At 41.1% G+C, this 24,811-nt stretch overlaps 1 protein-coding gene and 1 pseudogene across 1 annotated transcript; both read left to right on the top strand.

Moving 5' to 3' along the window:
* Window positions 1–3,993: 3,993 nt before the first annotated feature.
* Window positions 3,994–11,484, top strand: LOC138612132 (immunoglobulin lambda-1 light chain-like). Its single transcript, XM_069685446.1, has 6 exons — window positions 3,994–4,036; window positions 4,206–4,516; window positions 8,524–8,528; window positions 9,336–9,379; window positions 10,766–11,074; window positions 11,190–11,484. The coding sequence occupies exons 1-6, from the start codon at window positions 3,994–3,996 to the stop codon at window positions 11,441–11,443; spliced, it is 966 nt and encodes a 321-aa protein (XP_069541547.1). The 3' UTR covers window positions 11,444–11,484.
* A 7,646-nt stretch (window positions 11,485–19,130) lies between these two features.
* The window catches only part of LOC138612196 (immunoglobulin lambda-1 light chain-like), a 29,953-nt pseudogene continuing 24,272 nt past the window's right edge, over window positions 19,131–24,811 (top strand).

Below are 24,811 nucleotides of genomic sequence, written 5' to 3'. Positions count from 1 at the left end.
GCAGTACAGGCCCAAAATCTTTGGGTAGATTTTATTGTTGTTTTGGGCTGCAACTGTCACTGTTGAAAGTTAGGTAATGCAGGTAAACTTTACTCATTTCAATTAATTCACTTGCTGACTTACTTAATTATACTTTTAGTATAATTTACTTAGATTGTATTTACTACACTCAAAAATAATTTTTTACAGTGTGTAATTCAAGCCACCACCAGGTGATGCTGTCGTGCTGCCTGACATGAGAAGGCTTTTATGTTACATACTTCCAAATGAAACACATGTTAAAACAGTCATGTCCATTTACACGATTCTATATGTTCCTGACTGTTTAACAGACTGCTGTGAGACTGGGCTGTTTGTTTTAGTTGGAGAGGTCAAAGGGTCAGGTACATGATCAGCTGTTTTATTCCTTTATACTGAAGTGACAAAGCCTCTACAGGCTGTGGTTATTATGATGAGTGCAAAAGGAGGAAGGCAGGTGACATCATTATGGAGAGTCAAAGTCTGCATGTAAAGGAGGTCGGGTTTGATGGATGGGTCAACATGACCTCTGGCTTTACCTCAGGAGACAGCTCAGTCCATGATGGTTTTTAAAGCACGACCAAGATGGTTCCATAAACCAACCAGATGTATTTCCAACAGTGATTTGTTGTGTTGTAGTTTTGTCACAGACTAATAACACTGTCCTGCTGATAGGGATGTCAGATCAGACAGCACCTCTGTGTGTTGTTCAGAGGCCTGTACTAACATGAGGATTTGGGGTTAGTGAGGTAATGTCAGGTTAAACACGGCTTTTCAGGGATGTGATAGTGCTTCACTCGTTACCGGGGTTAATCACCATGGTAACCTGCTAAGAGATCAACCCATATAAAAGACCCTGCAACGGACCAATCGATTCTCTCAAACCCAGAACTTGGTAAGAGGATCGCGAGAAGGAGGAAGAGTGTTTAGACACAGACTTAACCATTGGGCAAAATTAAACGTTGTCCGTCCATCCGTCCGTCTGTCCGTCCTTCCGTTTAGACTTTAGACTTTAGACAAATGAGACAGTTTCAAAGTTTGACTATCAAGGATCTTATTGTTGTTCAATGTGCTCTATTTGATCAGCACAGTAAAGAAATCACCAAGATCACTTTTAACACCTGTGTACCAAAGCTAAAACACGCTCCTTCCTGCACAGAGCTGATGTAGAGACAGTAATTAACACCTTTGTTTCATCCTGACTTGATTATTGTAACTGTTGCACTAAAAGTAGAACAGGTGAGCATACAGCACCAATTTAACTTCATTTGCTACTTATCAATGTCTCATAGGACTTTTTGTGGTTCAGACGGATGAATGGCTTCACTCCTTCACACCTGTCTGACCTCGTAGCCGTATACATCCTGTGCTCTATGCTGTCAGAATACAGGGTTCCTGTCTGTCCTCAGAGTTAAACAGGAGTCAGCTGGCTACGTCAGGAATAACCTCCCTGCTGACATCAGACAGTCTGACTAAGTTGAGGCTTTAAAATCCAAACTTTAAACTTGTCATTTCTCCTGAACTTTCAATAAGAACGTTTTCAGTAAGTATGACATCATCAGGTGTTTTGGATCAGGATCTGTGTCCTCCTGTAGATTCTTCTCCTCTCTCTTATTCCACCTTAAAGGGCTTTGAGGGGAGTTTTCCACATGTCAATCACGGCTTTACAAATGTGAAAGGCAGAGTCTAGAAACAGTAATATAGCATTAATAATGGTAGTAGAAGCAGTTGTAGTCCTATTGAAAGTAGCAGTAGAGTTTGGAACAGTGTGTGTGCAGACACTAGGGGGAGGCAGTGTGAAGGTTTTAATCTGCACTGAACAGACAGCAGTACTGTTATATACACTGTAATACCAGCTGATAACTGCAGGGAACTACATGAAGACAATTCAATACATGTTGTATAAAATCTTCTATGATATTATTATAAAATAAATCAGAGTTCATTTAGTTTTCGCTCAGTCAGGACATTTGGTTGTGTCCTGAAAACAGCTGAAAATGTAGATACAGGTTTGTCTTTGATATCAACATCTATAGAGGAGAAACTCAATCAGTATATATGAATGAAAACTACAACAGGTCACTTGTGTGTTTAACGTTATTTAAGTGTCAACTGTTATCAACTGGTGACAACAGTTAGCTGTGTATTTATTTGTAATATCAGCATCAAATTAAATATTCTCATGTTAATTTGTTTATGATATTTGAGTCAATAACTCCAGACATAAGACAACCTGTTTGGATAATAATGAAAGTGAACAAGAACTCTTTAGTTTTTCTTTAGATCGCACAATGAACCCCAGCAGCAGAGAAAATATGATTTTCTTGATCAAAATTCAACATTCATACAAATAAATAAATGTTCATATTGATACTTTAAATAAAGAGACTGCAACAACATAATCAGATTAGACCAAAATATTTATGCAGCATAAAATATTTGAAGTGTAAAAACACATTTGATAGTGAAAATAATTAAATTGTGTTTCAATCCTCTTATTGAAATTAAAATGTAGCTGACAAATAGTGTTAAAGAACATTTAGAGTATTTTTGTTGTTCATGTTTTGTCCTTTGTGTAAATGACATTTAAAACATATGGAAGCAATAGTGGGATAATTAGTGTTTTATGAGTGTTTTCATTGCAGTTTAATGTGTGTAATAAAGATCTTCACACAAACATGAGACAGAAACAAAGATCAGATCTGTCAGGGAGCAGACTGAGGACTGAACTGAAGACTAAAGACAGAAAAACAAAGAGAAATGAAGAAAGACTTGATGACTCGACTATGAAAGACACCTGGGCTGCGTTTGAAAAGTCCTCTCTGCTCAGAGTTTCTAACTGAGTGAAACGAGCTGGAAGTGTTGAAGAGGCTGCCATGATAAGAGCTGTTTGAACTCTACAAATACTGGGGACAGGCGCTTCAATGCTTCCTCTCCTTTCTCCTGAAGCAGAGGAAACACTGGACCCTCCTTTATGAGAGGAAAGGACATCTTAACGTCCCACAATTCCTTGAGGCAGCAACATTTCAATCTACGCTCTATTCATACGTTCACAAAAACAAACTGTCAACATGACAGAAGGCCTATCTTGCATGAATTAAACAATATAATTCATTGGCAAACTTCAATCAATCAATTAATCAAGGTTTACAGCTAAATCTGTGGTGCAGGATTTTGGGGCCAATGTGTCTAAAATGATGCAGCTGACATGCAGAAGTGTGCCGTGTGACTGAGTGTTGGTTTGAATATTTCACTCAGTGAAACATCAAGAAGCTCTAATGAAGAGATGAACAACAGAATACAAAATAAGATGTGAGACTGTGAGTTTTGTGGATTTGGACTTTAGTATTTATCACAGGTCGGTGTCTTTGTTACTGTGTTCACCAGCAGCCTGATTGTGTTTGTGCTAACATTTGATTTCTGCTTCATTGTGAGTCCGATTTTTTGTCTGCTGTCAGATTCAAATGGAGACAAAGAAACTTGTCAATGAATCACTTCAGAGAAACAGAGAAGTCTGTGAAAAGAATCATTTCAAAGCAAAGATTAAAACTTTAATAATAAATGAATCACGTCTGCTGACTGACTTTGTCTTCTCTTCAGAAACAGACGTTTAAAGATTGAACACAAACTTTAAACTTTCTACATCAAAGATACAAAATAAATGTTTCTGCCTTGAATTAAATATTTTCACTCTTAAAATCAGTGTTTGTAATTGTTCGTCTTTCTTATGCACCTGTAGTCATTCTAACTCCGTCAAATCCTCTGCTCCACCCCCTCTCCCCTTTAAACCTCAGACTCTTCTGAAACCACACAGCAGCTTTAAACAAGCTGTCAATCATCAACAAGGCCTGATCTCCCTGCTGCAGGGGCTGATGGGAGGACTGAGGACCTGTTAGAAACCACGAGGCCCTCGTCTGATCTCACAGCTCGTCCTGGTTCTTCTCAGGTTCACCAGAGGAAACACTGCTGCACAAAATGCTTCTCCTCCCAGCTGCAGCTCTGTGCTGTGTGTGTTCAGGTGAGTGTTTCCAGCCAATCAGGAGCCAACAATCCAACCCTGTCTCCTTGAAGTGACATTAATGTGTTTAACTATTTAACTATGTACTGTTGAATATAAGTGTCATTATCAAGTGTCAGGGCTGAACAAGCACCGTCACACTAACCTCCATCTATCTGTCTCTCCACAGCGCTGGTTGCCATGGCAGCAGAGCTCAAACAGGACAGTTTATCATTGACCAGGAAAGTTGGAGAAGAAGTCTCCTTCAGCTGTGGAGGCACTGACCAGTGTTATTATGAATATGTGTTCTGGTACCAGAAGAAGGACACAGAAACATTCAGAGTTATTCTACATATTAGCAGGACTAGTGGTGCAATAGATAAAAGGTACAATCATCCTCAGCAAAATGATTTCTCAGCTGTGAATAAACAGAACGGCTGGGAGTTGCAGATCCAGAAGGTTAAACTCTCTCATTCAGCCTCCTACTACTGCTCCTGTTATGTTCCCACAGTGAGAAATGATGCGAGCAGCCTGAACAAAAACCAGGAGATGAACAGATGTCAGATAATGTTCGTGACAGGAAGACAGCAGAAACCACAGCCCAGGTTCACATAGTTCACCTCCATTACAAACAGAACAAACTGAGTTCACTTTTTTACTTGTGTCAGAATTATATTCATTATCATGTCTTTATTTATATTCTCAGATATTCCAGCAGGTTTATTGTTGTTCCCACAGTGACGACAAATCAGGACAAAATCAGAAACACACAAAATAAAGACAAAAAAAAGTAATACAAAGTACAAAGTAATACATTCAGTCAGAACTAAATGAAACAGACTCCAGATGAAAAAATAAAATAAAATATTTCATAAAAAATAATACTTACAGATTTTTTGTAAGTAAGTAATTAAGTACATTTTATTGATCCACTTTTCTCAGACAGAAGTCACAAAGTGCTTCACAAGAATAAATACAATAAAAACATAGAAGCAGAAACAAAATCAGTTGAAGACAGACGCTGCAATAAGAAGGTAAAATAGGGAACACAATAAAATACACAGAACATTTACCATAAGTAGACTGGGTGAAAAACAAAGCTACCTGAATGCCTGTACAAACAGATACTCTTTAACTGGTTTTTGAAAGACTCAACAGAGTCAGCAGAGCGAACAGCTATAGGCAGGGCATTCCAGAGGTTTGGTGCTACGGTCTCAAAAGCACAATCACCACGAGTCTTAAGGCGTGTTCGTGGAAAGTGTGTTGGACCTAAGAGAACGGTCTGAAGAGTATGGGTGGATGACTTCTGCCAAACCGTTTGTTGGATCTTGTGAGAAGTGTCACGGCAGCATTCTGTATTGACTGTAGGCGATTGAGGGCGGACATGCTGAGTGAGGTGAAGAGAGCGTTACAGTAGTCAATGAGGGATGAGAGCGTGTGTGAGCATCTCAAGCTCGACAGGTGAAACTACAGATCTGAGTTCACTAATATTTAGTAAATGGTAAAAACATGATCCTTTTAGCTGCTTTACATGTCTGTCAAATGATGCTGAGCTTAGAGTGAGCTGCAGAGGAGAGAGGCCCAGTGCTTTGTATTATTATGGGGACAAACTTGTCTCTGGCAACAATGAGAACCTCGACCTTTTTAGTAGTCCAGTCCCTAATAGTGTTTATGTAGTTTATTATCCATTTAAAAGATAAAAAATCTTGTGCTTTGTTGTGCTGCTGGAATAAAGTCCTTCCTCCCTCTCAATGCTGAAAGGTGAAACATTTCCCTCGATGCAGCTCAATTCACCCCCTGCACAGGATTGGTTCCTTACACATGTGACGTATGACCCCATGCCTGTCTGAATCTCTGCTTTTGACAGACTTTGGTTTCAAAGCCAAAATGCTCAGCCATGACTGTTGTCTTTTTACATGGCTTCAGAAATGTCCTCAGCATGTAGAATAAAAGCACCACATGGACATGTTGGTGATGTTTCATACTAGATTTTCACTTGGGGGTGGGAGGGATGTTCTGTGTAATCAAAGTTAGTCATTAGGACTGCTCATTAGTTGTGCCAGTAGCTTTCCCAGTGGCTGTCACACAGACTGATGCAATGAGAAAACAAATATGAATACATATTATACATATATACAGGGGTGCACATAACTGGTACGCAGGTACGCACGCAAGACAAAAATCACTGAGGCGTAACGTTACTTGTGTCACAACGCGCCTTTGCGTACCTGACAGTCAGGTTAAAAATAACACACATCTCGTCTGCACGTGTCAAGCCCATCGGAGGAGCCCACTGTGAGAGTTGTCAAAAAAAAGACAGACTTTAAGCAGCTTCTTTGGTGTTTCACCACCAACAAAGAAAAAGCATACCAAGCCGCTGGCGAACGAAAGGGTTTTTTCTGAAAAGTGGCTCCAAGATGTGCCGTGGCTTGAAGCTAATAATGAGCGCACTGAAATGTGGTGCAAGATTTGCCGCTCAAATCCACATATAGCAGACAGAACAGGTGAGTTTTATCAATCAATCAATCAATCAAATTTTATTTGTATAGCGCCAAATCATAACCAGGGTTATCTCGAGACACTTTACAGAAAGAGCAGGTCTAGACCGACTCTTTGTTAAGTTATTTAAAGAGAGGCCCAACATGAATCCACCATGAGTAGCACTTAGCAATTCGGCACATTGGCAGAAAAACTTCCTTTTAACAGGCAGAAACCTCGAGCAGAACCAGACTCATGTTGAACAGCCATCTGCCTCGACTGGATGGGCCGAGAATGGGATAGAAGGAGATGCAGGATAGAGACAGGCAAATAAAGGCTCAAAGAATTTCAATCATCCTTTATTTGACAAACATGAAAAGAGCAAAGAGCATGTGAATGTAGCGCAAGCCATTGCTAATAAACAAGCTAGCCAAGAAGAAATATCCAATCGCCCGCTTGCCAGATGGCGAGACAGGCTGAATGAAGAACAACGGCAAGCTCTGTGTAATATTTTTCAACACAACAGTTTGCAGCATTCTTCAGAAATATGAGGTCACCTTGCAACTTGACAGAGACACCACTGTGAGAGAATGGATGCACTTAAAGCAGGCAGGAAAACACTTGTGAGCCTGCTCTGTGCATGACTTGGTTCGAATAGTAAATACAAGTAACCCAGATGTGTACTCCAACATCAACAAGGTGGTTAAACTGTCTCTTACACTGCCTTTAAGCAGTGCAGCTTGTGAGAGGGGATTCTCACATCTCAACATAATAAAAACCAAGTACAGATCTCGTCTGTCACATGCTCGTCTCTCAGCCCTGGTGCACATTCACCCGTCAAAAAAAACCACAGAGACATTTGACCCAAAGCTAGCTGTTGACCTATGGATGGACAGCTAATCGGAGGCTCAGCCAGGGACAGGGAGATGCAGCTGCAGCATCTTTATCATCTACCATGCAGGAAACTGAAGCAGAGGACAGTGGGGGCAACACTGAGGAGGACAGTGGGGAAGACTGTACTTATTAAGACCACAGGGTGAGTACCAAACACTATCTCCTGGTACTCACCTGAGTAACTCACTAAAAAAGTTATGTGCACCCCTGCATATATACAGCTATACAGGAAAAAGAGGGCATTCAAAGAGGGAGACCGGGAAGAGCTGAAGCACGTGCAGGGGGAGCTCAAGGTCCGACTGAGAGAGGCAAAGGAGGAATACAGGAGGAAGCTCGGGGGCTCACTTTCACCTAGACAAGGGCAGTGGCGCGGTGAGAGTCATGTTCTTTGATCTTTCCAGCGCCTTTAATACCATCCAGCCCTTACTCCTGAGAGACAAGCTGACAGAGATGAGGGTGGACTCACATCTGTTGAGATGGATTACAGACTACCTGACAGAGAGACCACAGTACGTCAGGCTGAAAGGCTGCACATCTGACTCTGTGGTCAGCAGCACTGGAACACCACAGGGGGTGGTCTTGTTTACCCTCTACACCTCTGACTGATCCAGCACAACTCTGAGCTCTGCCACTTGCAGAAATACTGAGACGACACTGTGATTGTCGGCTGTGTCAGGAATGGACAGGAGGGGGAGTACAGGAGCCTGGTAGAGGACTTCGTGAGGTGGTCTAAGTCGAACCATCTGCAGCTGAACACCTCCAAGACCAAGGAAATGGTGGTGGACAGGCCACACATACAACCAGTGTCCATCGAGGGGGTCGATGTGGAGGTGGTCAGGACCTACAAGTATCTGGGGCTTCAGCTGGACGACAGACTGGACTGGACAGCTAACATGGACAGTCTTCAGAAGAAAGGGCAGAGCCGTCTGTACTTTCTGAGAAGGCTGGGGTCCTTCAACATCTGCAAGAAGCTGCTGCTGATGTTTTACCAGTCTGTGGTGGCCAGTGTTCTCTTCTATGCTGTGGTGTGTTGGGGAGGAAGCAGCAAGAAGAGGGACGCTGCACGGCTGGACAGACTGGTGAGGGAGGGCTCTGTAGTGGGCACAGAGCTGGACTCCCTGGTGACCTTGGCAGAGAGAAGGTCCCTGGATGAATCCATCCTGGACAACGCCCACCACCCTCTGCACAGCACATTCACCAGGCAGAGGGAGATGTTCAGCGGCAGACTGCTGTCCTCTCAGTGATGGCAGGGGAAAGCAAACAACGTTCTAAATCTTTGTGCACATTTGCACCATACTGTTTCTGCACTAACTGTGCTCATCATGTTTACATGTTATATTCCCTTCAGCTAAGAGTCTATATCATAGAGAATATTATTAGGAAAAGCTTAATACTAAACACAAAATACAGCTGAGCCTGACTGACAGGTAAAGTAAACTTTCTAGTGGTTTAATTTACACGGTCAATATTACAAATCATACATTGGCCCATAGAGACTTTACAATGTGTCCAACACAACATGCAGCATCATTAGATCCATAAACAAGACGTGCAATAAAAGAAAAGACAAAATAACAAAATAACACCATGGAAAATGAATGCTCAGTTCATCCTCATGCTCCAACTGAAGGTGGCGCTACATGAAACGTCAGAATCAACAAGGTGATTCATTTCATCCTCAGGAGACCAAGAACGTCTGTACAACGTTTCATATGAATCGATTCATCCATCCTTTGGCTCCAGTCCAATCCATGTGGACTAAAGAAGTGGACCAACAGACATTAGCATCAATAGAGGAACACTGCTAGGAAAATATCAAAGAAGAGACATTCATGTCGACATGAACATCAGAGGAAGACATGAGCTGTAATCTGATCCTGGTTCACAATTTGTTCAGCAGCACACAGGTTTTTGTATCAGTTGTTTTCACTGTGTGGGGAGGCAGCAGCTACTACTACATCTTTGGCTCTGGAACGAGACTGTTTGTTACAGGTAAGAATAAACATTTATTGTCTTCAGTTGTTTATTGAACAAGTCTGAAATGTGTTTTTAATTCGTTTTTGTTGCTTAAGACATTCCATGTTAAATGTGTATAATTGGTGGATATTTTCTGCAGCCATGCAGCTATTGTGACTAAAAATGTTCCTAACCTGTGAAAAGATGTTATAATGTGACTGAACAGCTCAGGATGTTCTTTATTCTGCAGCCAAAAAAACTGGTTCATAGTCTGAGTCTGATATAAGCAATGTTACAGATATCACTGTTTAATGTTCTCTGTTATTCAGCAACTACTGTTCTTTGGTAACAAAAAAAATCAGCTCATATCTTGAAATATGTTGTAAAAAATTATTCAATCATTCTGGTATTTATATGTCCAAAAATAAAACTACCACACTTTTTCTCGCTTATATATTTCTATAGCTTCACAAAGAAAGGCACAAATGTTAAAATATCAATACTTTTACAGACATTATAATCTTAACGTGATTTTATGTTTAAAACTCTGCTCGGGAATCATTTAAAACTTTATTTCATATTAAAAATCACAGTAAACTTTATTCACATTTCATAACATAATTAAAATACTGTTAATAAAAATCATTATGAAATGATTGTTGTATTGATTTGTTTCTTTAGTATTAACCTGTAAATATTTAATGTTAGTGAAATGATCATAATGTTTTCTGTCAAGGTCAATATGTAACTAATAATAATGAGCACAATATCACTATTACAGAAAGAAATGTTTAAATTCTCAGAAAATACATTTCATGAATATATTAAATTGCATTTTGTCATTATTTGATACCTTAAACATTTTATTTTTAATAAAATGTTCTTTCATTTTTAATAATCATATTTTAGTAATGTTTTATATAAATGTTTTAATTTGAAAATCTTAAAGAATATTGATGCTTAGAGCAAAGTACGTGTACAACATGTTGATATATTGTAATAATGACTAATTACTATTATCATGCTTGTGTTTCACATATACCATATGTGACATTAAATAATAAATGTGTTTGCTAAGAGATTAATACAGTTCATGATCTAAAATTGGAGCTGTGTTGATGCGTGATTTAGAGACCACAGTCCATGTAGTTTTCAGGATCAGACTGAATGCAGTGCTGGAAGCTGCTGGTGACTGTGTGAATACACATATTTTATATAATATTGTTTTTCATATTTGTATTGTTTATTTGATCTTTTCTTTAAGATCCTTGACAGTAACAATACTGCTGTTTACTAGCTTTGTACTTTTTATTCTGTTTCTATCTTCATTGTTTTCCTTGTATGTGTAAACGTTTACTTGGCAATAAACCTGATTGTGATTGTGAATGTGTGTGTGCTGCTTGTTGCTCGATCAAACTTCAGATGAGCAGGTGGTGAAGCCCGTGGTGAGCGTGTACCCGGCAGCACCCAGAGCCCACCTGGAGGGGAAGAGCTCCCTGCTGTGTGTGGCCTCAGCCATGTTTCCTCCTCTGGTCCAGTTCTCCTGGAAAAGACAAAAGGAGAATGGACGTCTGGAGGAGCTGCCCTCTGCTGACGGACGGCTGCTGAAGCTCAGAGAGTCTGGATGTACTGCCTCCATCTTGTCCATCCATCAGCAAGAGATCAGCTCGTATAAATACCGCTGCTACGTGCAGCACGAGGGCGGCAAGGTGGAGGTGCAAACAGAAACAGGTAATGAAGGCTTGGTGACTGTGTTTAGCACTGATTCAGCTTCATTTGGTGATGATGTCAGAGAGAGGAGAGGAGCAGAGAGCTGACATTTTGTATAACTCCTTTCCTGTTTCAGAAGGTTCTACGCTTTCAACACCAGGACCCTCACCCTCACTTCCACCATCACTTCCACCATCACTTCCACCCTCACTTCCACCATCACTTCCACCATCACTTCCAACCTCACTTCCACCATCACTTCCACCAGCCCCTTCTGTCCCGTCTCAGTACCAGGTGAAGCTGCTCCTGCTGCTGTACACGCTGCTGATAGTGAAGAGTCTGGTGTACTGCTGTGGACTCTTTGTGCTGACCATCCTCAGAAACAAGTGACCGTCCACCAACTGCACACATGCTGACTATTTTCTGCTCACCCTTTCTCACCATCATCTCATAAATCCATCTCATGTATCACTTTGATTATCAGTTAAAAATGTAAATCATGAATATATATGCAATGATTGTTCCATGTTTACTGATACACTGTAAATTTGCATTACTAAGAGCAGATTTTGTAGTATAGTGCTAATCTGATTGTGTACATTATCTCTGCTTAATAAACTTCATTTGTATAATCGTTCACTTTCTGGTATATATTGTATTATTCAGTGTTTTACCTGTTCTTGTATTTCTTTTTAATATCAAATGCTGAGTGTTGACAGACACTTGATGGACTGAAAAATCAAAGAGTTGTACGAAGCTGTCGATATATTTTCACACACTGCTCAGAATAAATGTACAGGTAGATATGAACATGAGCATACACCTAAACAAGGACCAAGAAGCTCAACAAAGATAAGACAAAGACAAACTTAGAATGAGTCAGTGTATGGATTTCCACCTGATTCATTGTTGAGTCTCTTCAACTATTGTGTCAGTGTAGATGTAAAGCTGTTCGCTTCAACTGCTCTGAAACCATTAGTGGCTTCATCAGTGGAGCTGAAGGCTTCATGTTTTTCATATTATTACAGTTTGAGATTAAATGCTTTGGTATACGTCGTGACTTTGCATAGACCGTCTTTTATGTTTCAATACAGAATCATAAACTGCTTTGCAAAGAAATTCAAAATGTATAATTATTAATTCACATATTACAATAAAAATAAAAATAAATGTAAAGCCAATGAATAAATAAACCCACATCTCCATATATGTTGTATTATAATACAAGTTGGGGTCAGGCTGGAGAAACGTCCTTTTAACTGTCGCCCTTAAAGAATAAAAAAAATCTGCATAGTGTAATCTTTATACATAATAAGATGTTTGTAAGTCAGGGGACAATAGAAGTGAGGCTTTAAAAAGCTTAATGCCACAATTATGTGCCATATAATGACGGCCGTGTGTAGTACAGACTGCTACACTGATCAAACTGAAGCTACAACCTCATTCACAGCAGATCAGTGTGTTAGTGGGGTTACAGAGGTGACTCTGATTAAGATGGACAGACCACTGTGACAGATGTGATGATCTTTGTCATCAACAATAACCAGATTATGAGACCGACAGTGAGAAAGAATACAGCAGTTTCTTTTTTCAGGGGGTGAAACAACAAGGAGAGATGTTTGTCTCCGTATTTTATGCTTCTGCTTTTATGTTGTGTTGATCTAACCAATGATAACAAATGTGCAACATATTGTTGATATTTTTGTACAAATTATAGTCGAGGAGTCATGGTCATTTAAAAAACACTTTGAGGGCAAAACCTTTTTTGTTTCTTTAAATGTACTTTTTTCGGCCTTTTCTGCCTTTATTTAGAGAGAGAGGACAGTGGAGAGTGTCGGCTGAGAGAGAGAGGGGATGACACGCGATTTAACCGCTGAGCTAAACAGGCGATGACTGAGGACTCCAGAAACACCAACATATTACAATTGTTTCATGTTCTAAAAATCTGAAAAGGGAATATAAATAATCAATAAACATATGAATAATGATATATTACATGAAAAGGCACATCACCAGGCACAGCTCTGAATTAATGATGGTGATGGGTTCATAATATATTTAGATGTAAGCCCGATGCGTCTCATGCAGACATATATATATATGTATATATATATGTATGTATACATGCAGCATAAAGGAAACAGCCAAATATGCATTTAAAAACACACACACACAGCATGAGACGCTGTTGGCTGTGACAAAACATCAATATTTGTTTGTTTCTGCTGTTTCTGTTTTATTATTATTATTATTTATTTTCTACCAACACACTACGAGCTAATAAGCAGTGTGAGAGCAGACTGCAGGGGCTGAACGTGTCTCCCTTCTTCAGTGTCTCAGCTCTGAGTTCATTATTTCTGCTGTTTCTCTCACACATTAATAACACAGGTCAAAGCTGAGACAATGAGAACTGAGCGCAGACTAAACTTCCTGGAATGATTCTTTGTTTTCTTCTTCAACCACATTCAAATGTTGTAACTGTCATTGTGTTCTTAATGTGAAAAGCCTCAGTTAACGGTGAGAAGGCTGCAGAGCTGAAACCCACAGAGCTCGTCTGCTGCAAGAGAGGAAGTGTTGATAAGCTGCCAACAGTTTTTTATGAGTCTAATAACCACTGAGAAGAGAATCATATCTGCTGCTGTACACACTCATGGACTCCTCTCCCTCTCTCTACTTGTTTTTCTATCTCCTGTTGTCTGTATGAATCTGTCCACAGAGCTACAGATGTAACTGAACAGAGCTGATCCATGGTCATAGTTGATCAGGCCACACGGCTCTACATGCATAAAAATGTATGAATCAAAACCTTGATGTGATCTGAACCGTGAGTTTTAACTGAATGTAGCGCAGAGACCAACAATGACGACCGACCTGAAGGTCACCTCCTCACATATAATGCTGAACACAATGAAGTATCACCTCCATCACTATTATTTTGGAGCTGCTTTGAGCTCTGTTATTTAAAATATAAAGACAAACTGCATCTTGTTTGCTGATTTAATGATTTCTGCTTCTCGTTTTGTGAAATCTCCTTTAATGGGAATAACTGTCAAACCTAAGCACACAAAGGTCAGGCTGTTGTTTCAGCTGTGACTCAGAGCACTTTGTTTAGTCTCAACAGAGACGTCACACATTTATGTCGTTATATATTCTCCATTTTTAATTATAATAACTAATAATAATGACCTATGTTCTCTAAAATAATTTAAATTGCGGGATGTTTTATGTGAATTTATGCCCATTAGATTTTTTGGATGAAGCTGACAAGATGAAGCTGTTATTAAGAAAATTGACAGCAGTGTAGAGGCCAGTGTAAAAGTGAATATTGATCATTTACAGTAACCATAGCAGCACAGATAATTCACACGAGGATCTCTGAATAAATACACAATATTAACCCTCAGACTTTAAAGGGATAGTGCAGAGTTTTTGAAGTTACACTGACTATAGAGAAGTACCTCATACAACCCCACTTCAAAAAATCCAAACAAACCTTTAAATGAGCGACAAAAAAACATCAAGTGAAGTCTTAAAATCATCCTCAGCTGTCTTTGAATATGAATGATGGATTCTATAAAAATGCATCATTATTTTCTTGTGTCTCTGGGGAAGGAGCCACATGCCTCCTGCTCTGATTGTGTGAGCACAGAATTTTAAATAACATGACGCCCCATGATTTATGATAAAAACTGTTGGAAGAATCACATCATATTGTTACTGTATCACCAGACAAACATGTGTGACATAACATATCTCTTCACAGTGTTAGATGGTTGTTCCATGAATAGATTCGTTCTTCCATCATGACTTTATCATCAGAAGGTGGATTTCTGTGTTTGCTGCTGGTGCTGACATGAAGCATCAAAGAGAAAGACCACCACCCTGTGGTGAGTCAGAGTAAGTGCAGGTATATCATGATGATGCTCTTCCCTCAGTGCTGCTAAAACCACAGTGACATCTAGTGGATAAAAACACACAGTAAATGACTGCAGTTCAACAATAATTGTGACAAAGTGGCCTAAAGTCAGTGACAAAAAGGGAATCAAACATGAAACTACATTTAAACAAAGTGAATTTATTCTTAACTTAAGACAAAATACACTTTATGACGTCTTAACTAAAACCTAGTGTCCTTTCCCCTGCCGAGTTAGAAATGGTCATCCATGCATTTACTTCCACCAGACTTGACTATTGTAATGCACTTTATTCTGCTATCAGCAAGTGTGACATCCAAAGAGTGCATTTGATTCAAGGTGCTGCTGCAAGGCTTTTAACATATAGCAAGAGAAGCGACCACATCACACCAGCCCTTGCTGCGCTTCTCGGCTTCCTGTGAGTTTGAGAATTGATTTCAAGGATTTATTGCTTTCCTTTAAAGCCTTAAGTGGCCAGGCTCCAGCCTGGGCACTATTAATGGTTACTAAATCTCCACTGGTCACTAAAGGTGACAGGGCCTTTGCAGTTCGCGCCCCACAGCTGTGGAACTCCCTGCCTTGAGATCTCAGGCAGGCAAACTCAGTATACATTATGCTTTCACTATATGCCTTGTTTTAATCGGAAAGCACGGTGTAACTTGTTTTTGAAAAGTGCTCTATAAATAAAGTTATTATTATAATTATTGTTTTTTGCATGATCTAAATAAACCAGTACCAGATGTCGTCCCTCACCTTCTGGATTACTGACTACTGATGGAAAAATTCTTAGAGCCTGTAAAACCATCTTGAAGGTGAAAGTGAAATATATTATCAGAATGAAGAACTTATAATCTGTGTGAGAAACATATATCAAGTGGAATGTTTGAAATCAATGTGCTTCATGCTAAAAAATGATTAGTTTTACTGATTTTTAGAGATTCACTCTGACCTCTGGTCAGAAATAACCGTGTCACGAAACTTGACATTTAATGGCTAAAAGTTCAGTTTCGTTGACACGGTTAAAAATAATCAGAGAATAGATGTAATATTAAAAAATGGGAGTTTCTGTGCATCTGTGAGCCCGCACCAGGCGGGGCGCCCTTAGGGAACAGAAGATCAGGCTCTGTGAATGCCTATTCAGTCTCTATTGCCCGGGCTCAGATTCTGGTTGTATTGTGGTTCTGTTTTTGGACTCAATAAAACCTTTGTATGAGATACTTATCACTAGTAAGTGTACTACATACAGTACGTAAGCACGTAAGCTAGGCTATATGCCTCTGCAGATAGGGTCACTTTCACACGTCATTTGTCCACAAAAGGACGTCTCACCTAAAAATCAATAGCGGTATCGATTGTATGCTATATTTGAATAATTCACAGAGTTTTACTTTTCAGTAAGAAAAGTCTTTGTGTGGACCGCAACACATACGTGTTCCTACGCCTGCAGCATACAGTGTCGGAGAGACAACAAACTGAAGAAAATATAATATTATGGAAACGACAAAGTGCCGCTCACGGTGGGGACAACACTTGCAGCAGTTTCACCTGAAAGCAGATCAGAAATGAACACCTTAGTTTCATCCTGACTTGATTATTGTAACTGTTGCACTAAAAGTAGAACATGTGAGCATACAGCACCAATTTTAACTCCATTTGCTCCTAATCAATGTCTGATAGGACTTTTTGTGGTTCAGATGGATGAATAGTCTCGCTCCTTCACATCTAATATGTGATTTGTGGGTTTGTTTTTTTACGTCACTTGAAATCAGGAATCAGAAACAAAAGACAAAACAGGAAGTGAAATTAAAAGAATATATAAAGCCAATAATTACACACATCCTATATAAACAAATGTGAAAGGCAGAGTCTAGAAACAGTAATATAGCATTAATAATAATAATGGTAGTAGAAGCAGTTGTAGTCCTATTGAAAGTAGCAGTAGAGTTTGGAACAGTGTGTGTGCAGACACTAGGGGGAGGCAGTGTGAAGGTTTTAATCTGCACTGAACAGACAGCAGTACTGTTATATACACTGTAATACCAGCTGATAACTGCAGGGAACTACATGAAGACAATTCAATACATGTTGTATAAAATCTTCTTTGATATTATTATAACATAAATCAGGGTTCATTTAGTTTTCGCTCAGTCAGGACATTTGGTTGTGTCCTGAAAACAGCTGAAAATGTAGATACAGGTTTGTCTTTGATATCAACATCTATAGAGGAGAAACTCAATCAGTATATATGAATGAAAACTACAACAGGTCACTTGTGTGTTTAACTTTATTTAAGTGTCAACTGTTATCAACTGGTGACAACAGTTAGCTGTGTATTTATTTGTAATATCAGCATTTAAATTAAATATCCTCATGTTAATTTGTTTATGATATTTGAGTCAATAACTCCAGACATAAGACAACCTGTTTGGATAATAATGAAAGTGAACAAGAACTCTTTAGTTTTTCTTTAGATCGCACAATGAACCCCAGCAGCAGAGAAAATATTATTTTCTTGATCAAAATTCAATATTCATACAAATAAATAAATGTCCATATTGATACCTTAAATAAAGAGACTGCAACAACATAATCAGATTAGACCAAAATATTTATGCAGCATAAAATATTTGAAGTGTAAAAACACATTTGATAGTGAAAATAATTAAATTGTGTTTCAATCCTCTTCTTGAAATTAAAATGTAGCTGACAAATAGTGTTAAAGAACATTTAGAGTATTTTTGTTGTTCATGTTTTGTCCTTTGTGTAAATGACATTTAAAACATATGGAAGCAATAGTGGGATAATTAGTGTTTTATGAGTGTTTTCATTGCAGTTTAATGTATGTAATAAAGATCTTCACACAAACATGAGACAGAAACAAAGATCAGATCTGTCAGGGAGCAGACTGAGGACTGAACTGAAGACTAAAGACAGAAAAACAAAGAGAAATGAAGAAAGACTTGATGACTCGACTATGAAAGACACCTGGGCTGCGTTTGAAAAGTCCTCTCTGCTCAGAGTTTCTAACTGAGTGAAACGAGCTGGAAGTGTTGAAGAGGCCGCCATGATAAGAGCTGTTTGAACTCTACAAATACTGGGGACAGGAGCTTCAATGCTTCCTCTCCTGTCTCCTGAAGCAGAGGAAACACTGGACCCTCCTTTATGAGAGGAAAGGACATCTTAACGTCCCACAATTCCTTGAGGCAGCAACATTTCAATCTACGCTCTATTCATACGTTCACAGAAACAAAGTGTCAACATGACAGAAGGCCTATCTTACATGAATTAAACAATATAATTCATTGGCAAACTTCAATCAATCAATTAATCAAGGTTTACAGCTAAATCTGTGGTGCAGGATTTTGGGGCCAGTGTGTCTAAAATGATGCAGCTGACATGCAGAAGTGTGCCGTGTGACTGAGTGTTGGTTTGAATATTTCACTCAGTGAAACATCAAGAAGCTCTAATGAAGAGATGAACAACAGAATACAAAATAAGATGTGAGACTGTGAGTTTTGTGGATTTGGACTTTAGTATTTATCACAGGTCGGTGTCTTTGTTACTGTGTTCACCAGCAGCCTGATTGTGTTTGTGCTAACATTTGATTTCTGCTTCATTGTGAGTCCGATTTTTTGTCTGCTGTCAGATTCAAATGGAGACAAAGAAACTTGTCAATGAATCACTTCAGAGAAACAGAGAAGTCTGTGAAAAGAATCATTTCAAAGCAAAGATTAAAACTTTAATAATAAATGAATCACGTCTGCTGACTGACTTTGTCTTCTCTTCAGAAACAGACGTTTAAAGATTGAACACAAACTTTAAACTTTCTACATCAAAGATACAAAATAAATGTTTCTGCCTTGAATTAAATATTTTCACTCTTAAAATCAGTGTTTGTAATTGTTCGTCTTTCTTATGCACCTGTAGTCATTCTAACTCCGTCAACTACTCGGCTCCGCCCCCTCTCCCCTTTAAACCTCAGACTCTTCTGAAACCACACAGCAGCTTTAAACAAGCTGTCAATCATCAACAAGGCCTGGTATGCCTGCTGCAGGGGCTGATGGGAGGACTGAGGACCTGTTAGAAACCTCGAGGCCCTCGTCTGATCTCACAGCTCGTCCTGGTTCTTCTCAGGTTCACCAGAGGAAACACTGCTGCACAAAATGCTTCTCCTCCCAGCTGCAGCTCTGTGCTGTGTGTGTTCAGGTGAGAGTTTCCAGCCCATCAGGAGCCAACAAACTAACCCTTCAACAAACCAACCCTGTCTCCTTGAAGTGACATTAATGTGTTTAACTATTTAACTATGTACTGTTGAATAGAAGTGTCATTATTAAGTGATAGGGCTGAACCAGCATCGTCACACTAACCTCCATCTATCTGTCTGTCTCTCAACAGCGTTGGTTGCCATGGCAGCAGAGCTCAAACAGGACACTCATATCATTTACCAGGAAAGTTGGAGAAGAGGTCTCCTTCAGCTGTGGAGGCACTGACCAGTGTGACGATAACTCTGTACACTGGTACCAGAAGAAAGACACAGAAAGATTTAAAAAGATTATAGAAATAAACAAGAAAAGTGGTGACATAGATAAAACACATTATCATCCTCTGCAAGATGATTTCTCAGCTGTGAATAAACAGAACGGGTGGGAGTTGCAGTTAAAGAACGTTAAACTCTCTCACTCAGCCTCCTACTACTGCTCCTGTTTTGTTCCCACAGTGAGAAACGATGCGAGCAGCCTGAACAAAAACCAGCAGATGAACAGATGTCAGATAATGTTTATGACAGGAAGACAGCAGAAACCACAGCCCAGGTGGAATAAAGACCTTCCTCCCCCTCAATAATCTCTTGAAAAAGCTCGGCCTGGATCGACAGCTCTGACAACTTTAAATAAAGATGATTGATGCAACTAATTTCACCATAGCAACCCCACACACATAACGGGACTGTTTCCTTACACGTGTGACATATGACACCATGCCTGTCTGAATCACTGTCAATCCAAAACCTTTGCTGCTGCTGCTGAACACAACAGAGGGTCCTGGATCCATAACATTACAGGGTGGTGCAAAGTCAACTGTTTATAGAAAAGTACATGTCAGTGCATCAAAGTTTAGCTTAATATTTTAAATAACAAAAACAACAAAACCAACTGGATCGGTGGTTTAAAGCCCCTGGAAACTCAGCTTCAAATAGCAAAAATGCATATATGATATCAGAGTTGAGCGTGTCATAAAGCATCCACAAAAATCTGAGTGAAAATAAATGTTCAGAACCACTCGAAAATCTTTGGCATGGCAGATCCCGTGTTGATTGACACCTGCCGGGGTCCACCTGTCCGCGTTCTCATGACAACTGTCAACACAACAATGGCGGATGGGAAAGCAGTGTTTCCTCTAGGATTTTTTTCAGCAGCTGGGTAGAGGGTTAGTGACTAGATTCGGGGATAGCTCTATCGGTAAATCATTCACCTGGATATCGTATAGGACGACCTCCTGTCACTGGGCTTACTTTGTAGAGGGCGTTGCTCCCAACCTGCTCTCTCACGATGTAGATAGTCTATTCCCAGTAGGATCTAAACTTGCTGGGACCCCCCCCTTTTACTGAGGTTACATACAAGGACTCTGTCCCCTGGCTGGAGGGTCACACCTTTGCGTCGTAGTACCTCTTTCCTTTTGAGCTTGACTGCTGGCTATTTTCATTTGCAATACGATATGCCTCGATCATTTTTCCAGCCCATTTTTCAGCATATTTGCTTGGGGTCTCAATGTCTTCATCTGCTATGAGGCTAAAGAGGAGGTCGACAGGGAGATGTGGGTGATGGCCATACAACAGGTAGTGCGGGGAAAAGCCTGTGGCCTCATGCTTTGTGCAATTGTATGCATGGATCACATGGGGCAGGTGGTCTTTCCTATTCTTTTTCTCTTTTTATCCGAGAGTCAGAAGCATTTGAAGCAGGGTACGATTTAGTCTTTCAGCAGGGTTTCCCTGGGGGTGAGAGGGAGAGGTTCTGGAATGGCTAACCCCGGATAACTGTCTGAGGGTCTTGTACAGTTCGTTCTCGAACTCCCTGCCCTGATCGTGGTGTAGCTTGGTGGGGTATCCAAAACTGGGGATGAAATCATTGAAAAGCCGGTCAGCAGCTGTATTTCCTGCTTTGTTTCTAGTGAAATAGGCTTGTGCGAACCTGGTGAAGTGGTCTATCACTACCAGAATGTACTCACATCCACCATGACTGGCCTCTAGGTGCACGAAGTCGATGCACACGAGTTCAAGGGGCGAGTTAGATGTAATACTACCCATGGGCGCTCTTTCATGTGTGGCTGTCTTTTTATGCTTAATGCAAGGGCACTTCCTGGTTATGTACTCCTCTATCTCTTGTTTCATGAAGGGCCAGTAGAATCGCTCCCTTGCCAGACTCAAGACTTTTTCAACTCCAACATGGCCCATGTTGTTGTGTAGATAGTGAGAGCCATTTGCTTGTAGGTGGAAGGCAGTACCAGTTGTCATCGACTGTTTTCCTGTAGACTAGGCCATTCTCTATTTGCAACTTGCTCCATTCCCTTAAGAGCCTCCTTGTGTATGTGTCCATTTTCCCTCTGTCATCTTCTGTTGGTGGTGTTTGCTCTCCTTGGGTTCCATAACCTTTCCAATAGCAGGGTCTGTCCTTTGTAGCTTTACTAGTTCATCATGACCAATGGGCTGCAGCGGCTCCATGTGAGGTGGGTCCTTTGATGTTAAGTTGAGGGCTGCCACCCAGGCAACGTCTCCCTTTTCAGCTCTCCGTCTCCCTTCCCATACAGCGCACATTGCTTCCTCTGATAGTCCCTCAGAGCACTCGGCCATAAAGGTCTCAGTGTCAAGGGGACAACGGGATAAGGTGCTGGCATCAATGTTGGCTTTGCCTGGCCGGTATTTGATGTTAAAGTTGAAATCCACCAGTTGTCCCACCCAGTGGTGACCCACAGCGTTAAGTTCAGCGGTGCTTAGGATTTATGTCAGGGGATAATTGTCGGTGAAGACGGTGAAATGAGGGGCGTAGAATAAATAATCCCTGAATTGGTCACATACCGCCCATTTTAATGCCAGGAACTCTAGCTTACCGCTATGCAGGTGGTAGTTCTGTTCTCCCTGTGTTAATGTGCGTGACCTATAGCCAATCACACTCAACTTCCCATACTGGTTCTGGTAAAGAACTGCTCCAAGGCCTTTTTGGCAAGCATCGGTGTGGAGTGTGAAAGGGCGATTGAAGTCTGGGTACGCCAGCACTGGGGGTTTGGTGAGCTTGTCTACCAGGAGTTCGAGGATTTGTTGGTTATCCTCATTCCAATCCACTGGGGTTGGAGAAGACTGCTGGGGACTTTATGAATTACCTCTTGGTGACCTGGGCTGCAGTGGGTTGGCATTGGTCTTGAGCAGGTCATACAGAGGCTTGGCTATACGTGAGAAGTCCTGCACATATGTCCGATAATAACTCAGGAATCCAAGCAACTGTCTGACTTCTCCAACCATCTTTGGTGTTCTTTGTTTCAGTACCTGCACTGCTTCCAGGTCCTTGGGATCCACTTTCACTCCTTCTGCAGACACCAACCGGCCAACATATTATATCTCTTTGCAAAACAGCTCATATTTCTCTGCTTTCAGTTTCGCCCCGTGTCGCTGTAGGGCTTGGAGGACTCTGCGCAGCACTTGCACATGTTCATCAAAGGACTTGGAAAAACAAGTTGGGGATGCAGCACTCATCTACCTCAGGTCCTGGATCCGAGGTAGAGGGTGTCGGTCAGGCACGGTTTTATCGTTCAGTTGCCGGTAATCAATGCACAGGCAAAAGGAGCCATCCTTCTTCCGTACACATATAACTGGGGCAGCGTAGGGTGATCGGGACTTCACAATCCACCCTTTCACCAACAACTGTTCTACGTACTCTTTCACCTCCCGGTAAAGCGGTTTTGTGATGGATGTGTAGGCCTTTTGGACTGGGGTGTCCTCCTTGAGTCTGATCTCCATCTGCAGTGAGGGAATACAGCCAATGTCTCCTCTGTCACGGGCAAATGCCCAAGGCTCCTCATAGAGCAACTTCTCCACCATCTGTTGGTTGGAGATAGGCACCTTAACATAAGGCCACCGCGTGTTACTGATTTCGAGGAGACCTCATCCTACACTCAACTGTTGTACAGCAACATTCTCATCTGTGGGCTCGTACAAAACAAGGGGATTAGAGGTGTCAAAGTTTGGGGGTACCCTGCACCGCACATGTACTGCTTTTCCCGCTGTAATGACAATGTTGTCTTTTCCCACTCATACTGTGGCTGGGTCACAATATGTCAACTGCTGGACCTGGATGAAGTTGACTAGAGCCAGCATTTGTCCTTCCTCCACTCCAAATGCTCTGCGCAGAAGGCTGATAACTGGCAATGGCCACATCAGAGGATTCTTGTCTCTTGATGATCTCTCCAAGTACATTGGCTCCTAATAAAGGCTGGGCTAGTGACAATTGACTGACAAGGACTGCGGCTTGAATAGTGAGATTTGGGTCATCATTACCAGTGAGGTTGACAGTAAGCTCAACCCACCCGTTGTAGGGGACGGCATAGCCAGTTACATAAAAAAACATCAAGATTTTCTTCGAGAAGCTCCTCTGGAGGTCTGACTGCATGATTGGGAATGTAGGTGCCAGCCCATTCTCTGTCGATTATGCTCACCTGTGAGCCACTGTCGAATAGGACTGTTGCTGGATATCCACTTAAATGACATTTGAGCAGGCTTTTCTTCCCAACCAGGGGGGCTTTGCATCCTGTGTTGCTTTGACAGGTAAGTGTATGTGCCTTTTGTTTGTTGTGCCAGGGTTGTTTTGGAAGCTGTGCAGGGGCAAGGTTTACTGTTTGGGACTGTAGCTGTACACCGGTCTCTGGTTGTCCCTTGGCAGAAGCCAGTGGCTGCACTCGTGCTGGTTATCTTTTGTGCATTTCTGACAGTGGGCTGTTCTTCCCCTTGTTCAGATGGGGGGTTGACTTATCTGGGGTCGAAGAAACTCGCTGGAAGGTGGCTGAGAGGGAAAGCGTGGCAACTGGTGAGGTGGGATTTGGGCTGCTGGTGTCCGTGAATGAGTAACCTGTACATTTTCTACCTGTTTCTCCACCATGTGGGTCAGAGTCTCCACCTGTGCACTGAGCTGTTGTATGGTCTGTAGGTTTCTATCGGAAAGATAAGTTATCGATAAGTTAACAGAAACACAAGCATCAAATACTATATTTACTAAGTCATTTAACATCAACAATTGGCCCATACCTTCATCTTCACTTTAAAGAAAAGTGTCCGACCGCATATATGAGATGAGCAGCTTTCTTCATCACTTGGGCTGATATTTCCCTGGCAACCTGGTAGATGTCAGCGCTGAAGAATCTAAACAAGTTCTTCTTGATGTTCCACACCAATTCTCGCCGTGCTGTAGACATGGTGTGCGTGGTTCTTGTAGCAAGGCTGTGCCACTCAGTGGTGTGTGTAGGTCTGATGAACCAAGAGCTTAGCTCCCAAGGGACTGGTGTGCGTTGTACTCCAGGTTCGGCAGTGCAGCTCTGTAGCGAAATGAAGACCCTTCTCCTCGTTGATATATTTTTGGCGATGTGACTGGAGGTTGTTTCCCTCCCGGCCTCTGTTGGCACTGTGCCAGCACTCTGTTTGTTAGCCAGCGCGATGAGCAAAATCCCGGACGAGCCCCCAATTCATGTTATGCCCCGTCTAGGGGTGGCCGAGGCATAAAATGAATCCTTTTTCCCTCAAGTCTCAAGTAGCCACAGACACAAAGTTTAGCGTGTGAAAAATATGAAGGATTTATTTTTAACGCCA

Source organism: Semicossyphus pulcher, unplaced genomic scaffold (genome assembly GCF_022749685.1).
Source record: "Semicossyphus pulcher isolate SPU_LCO1_2020_fin unplaced genomic scaffold, fSemPul1.0.p SCAF_7, whole genome shotgun sequence".
Taxonomy (NCBI): domain Eukaryota; kingdom Metazoa; phylum Chordata; class Actinopteri; order Labriformes; family Labridae; genus Semicossyphus; species Semicossyphus pulcher.
Note: the sequence above shows the minus strand (reverse complement) of the source record. Positions and strands in the feature narration are given on the sequence as shown.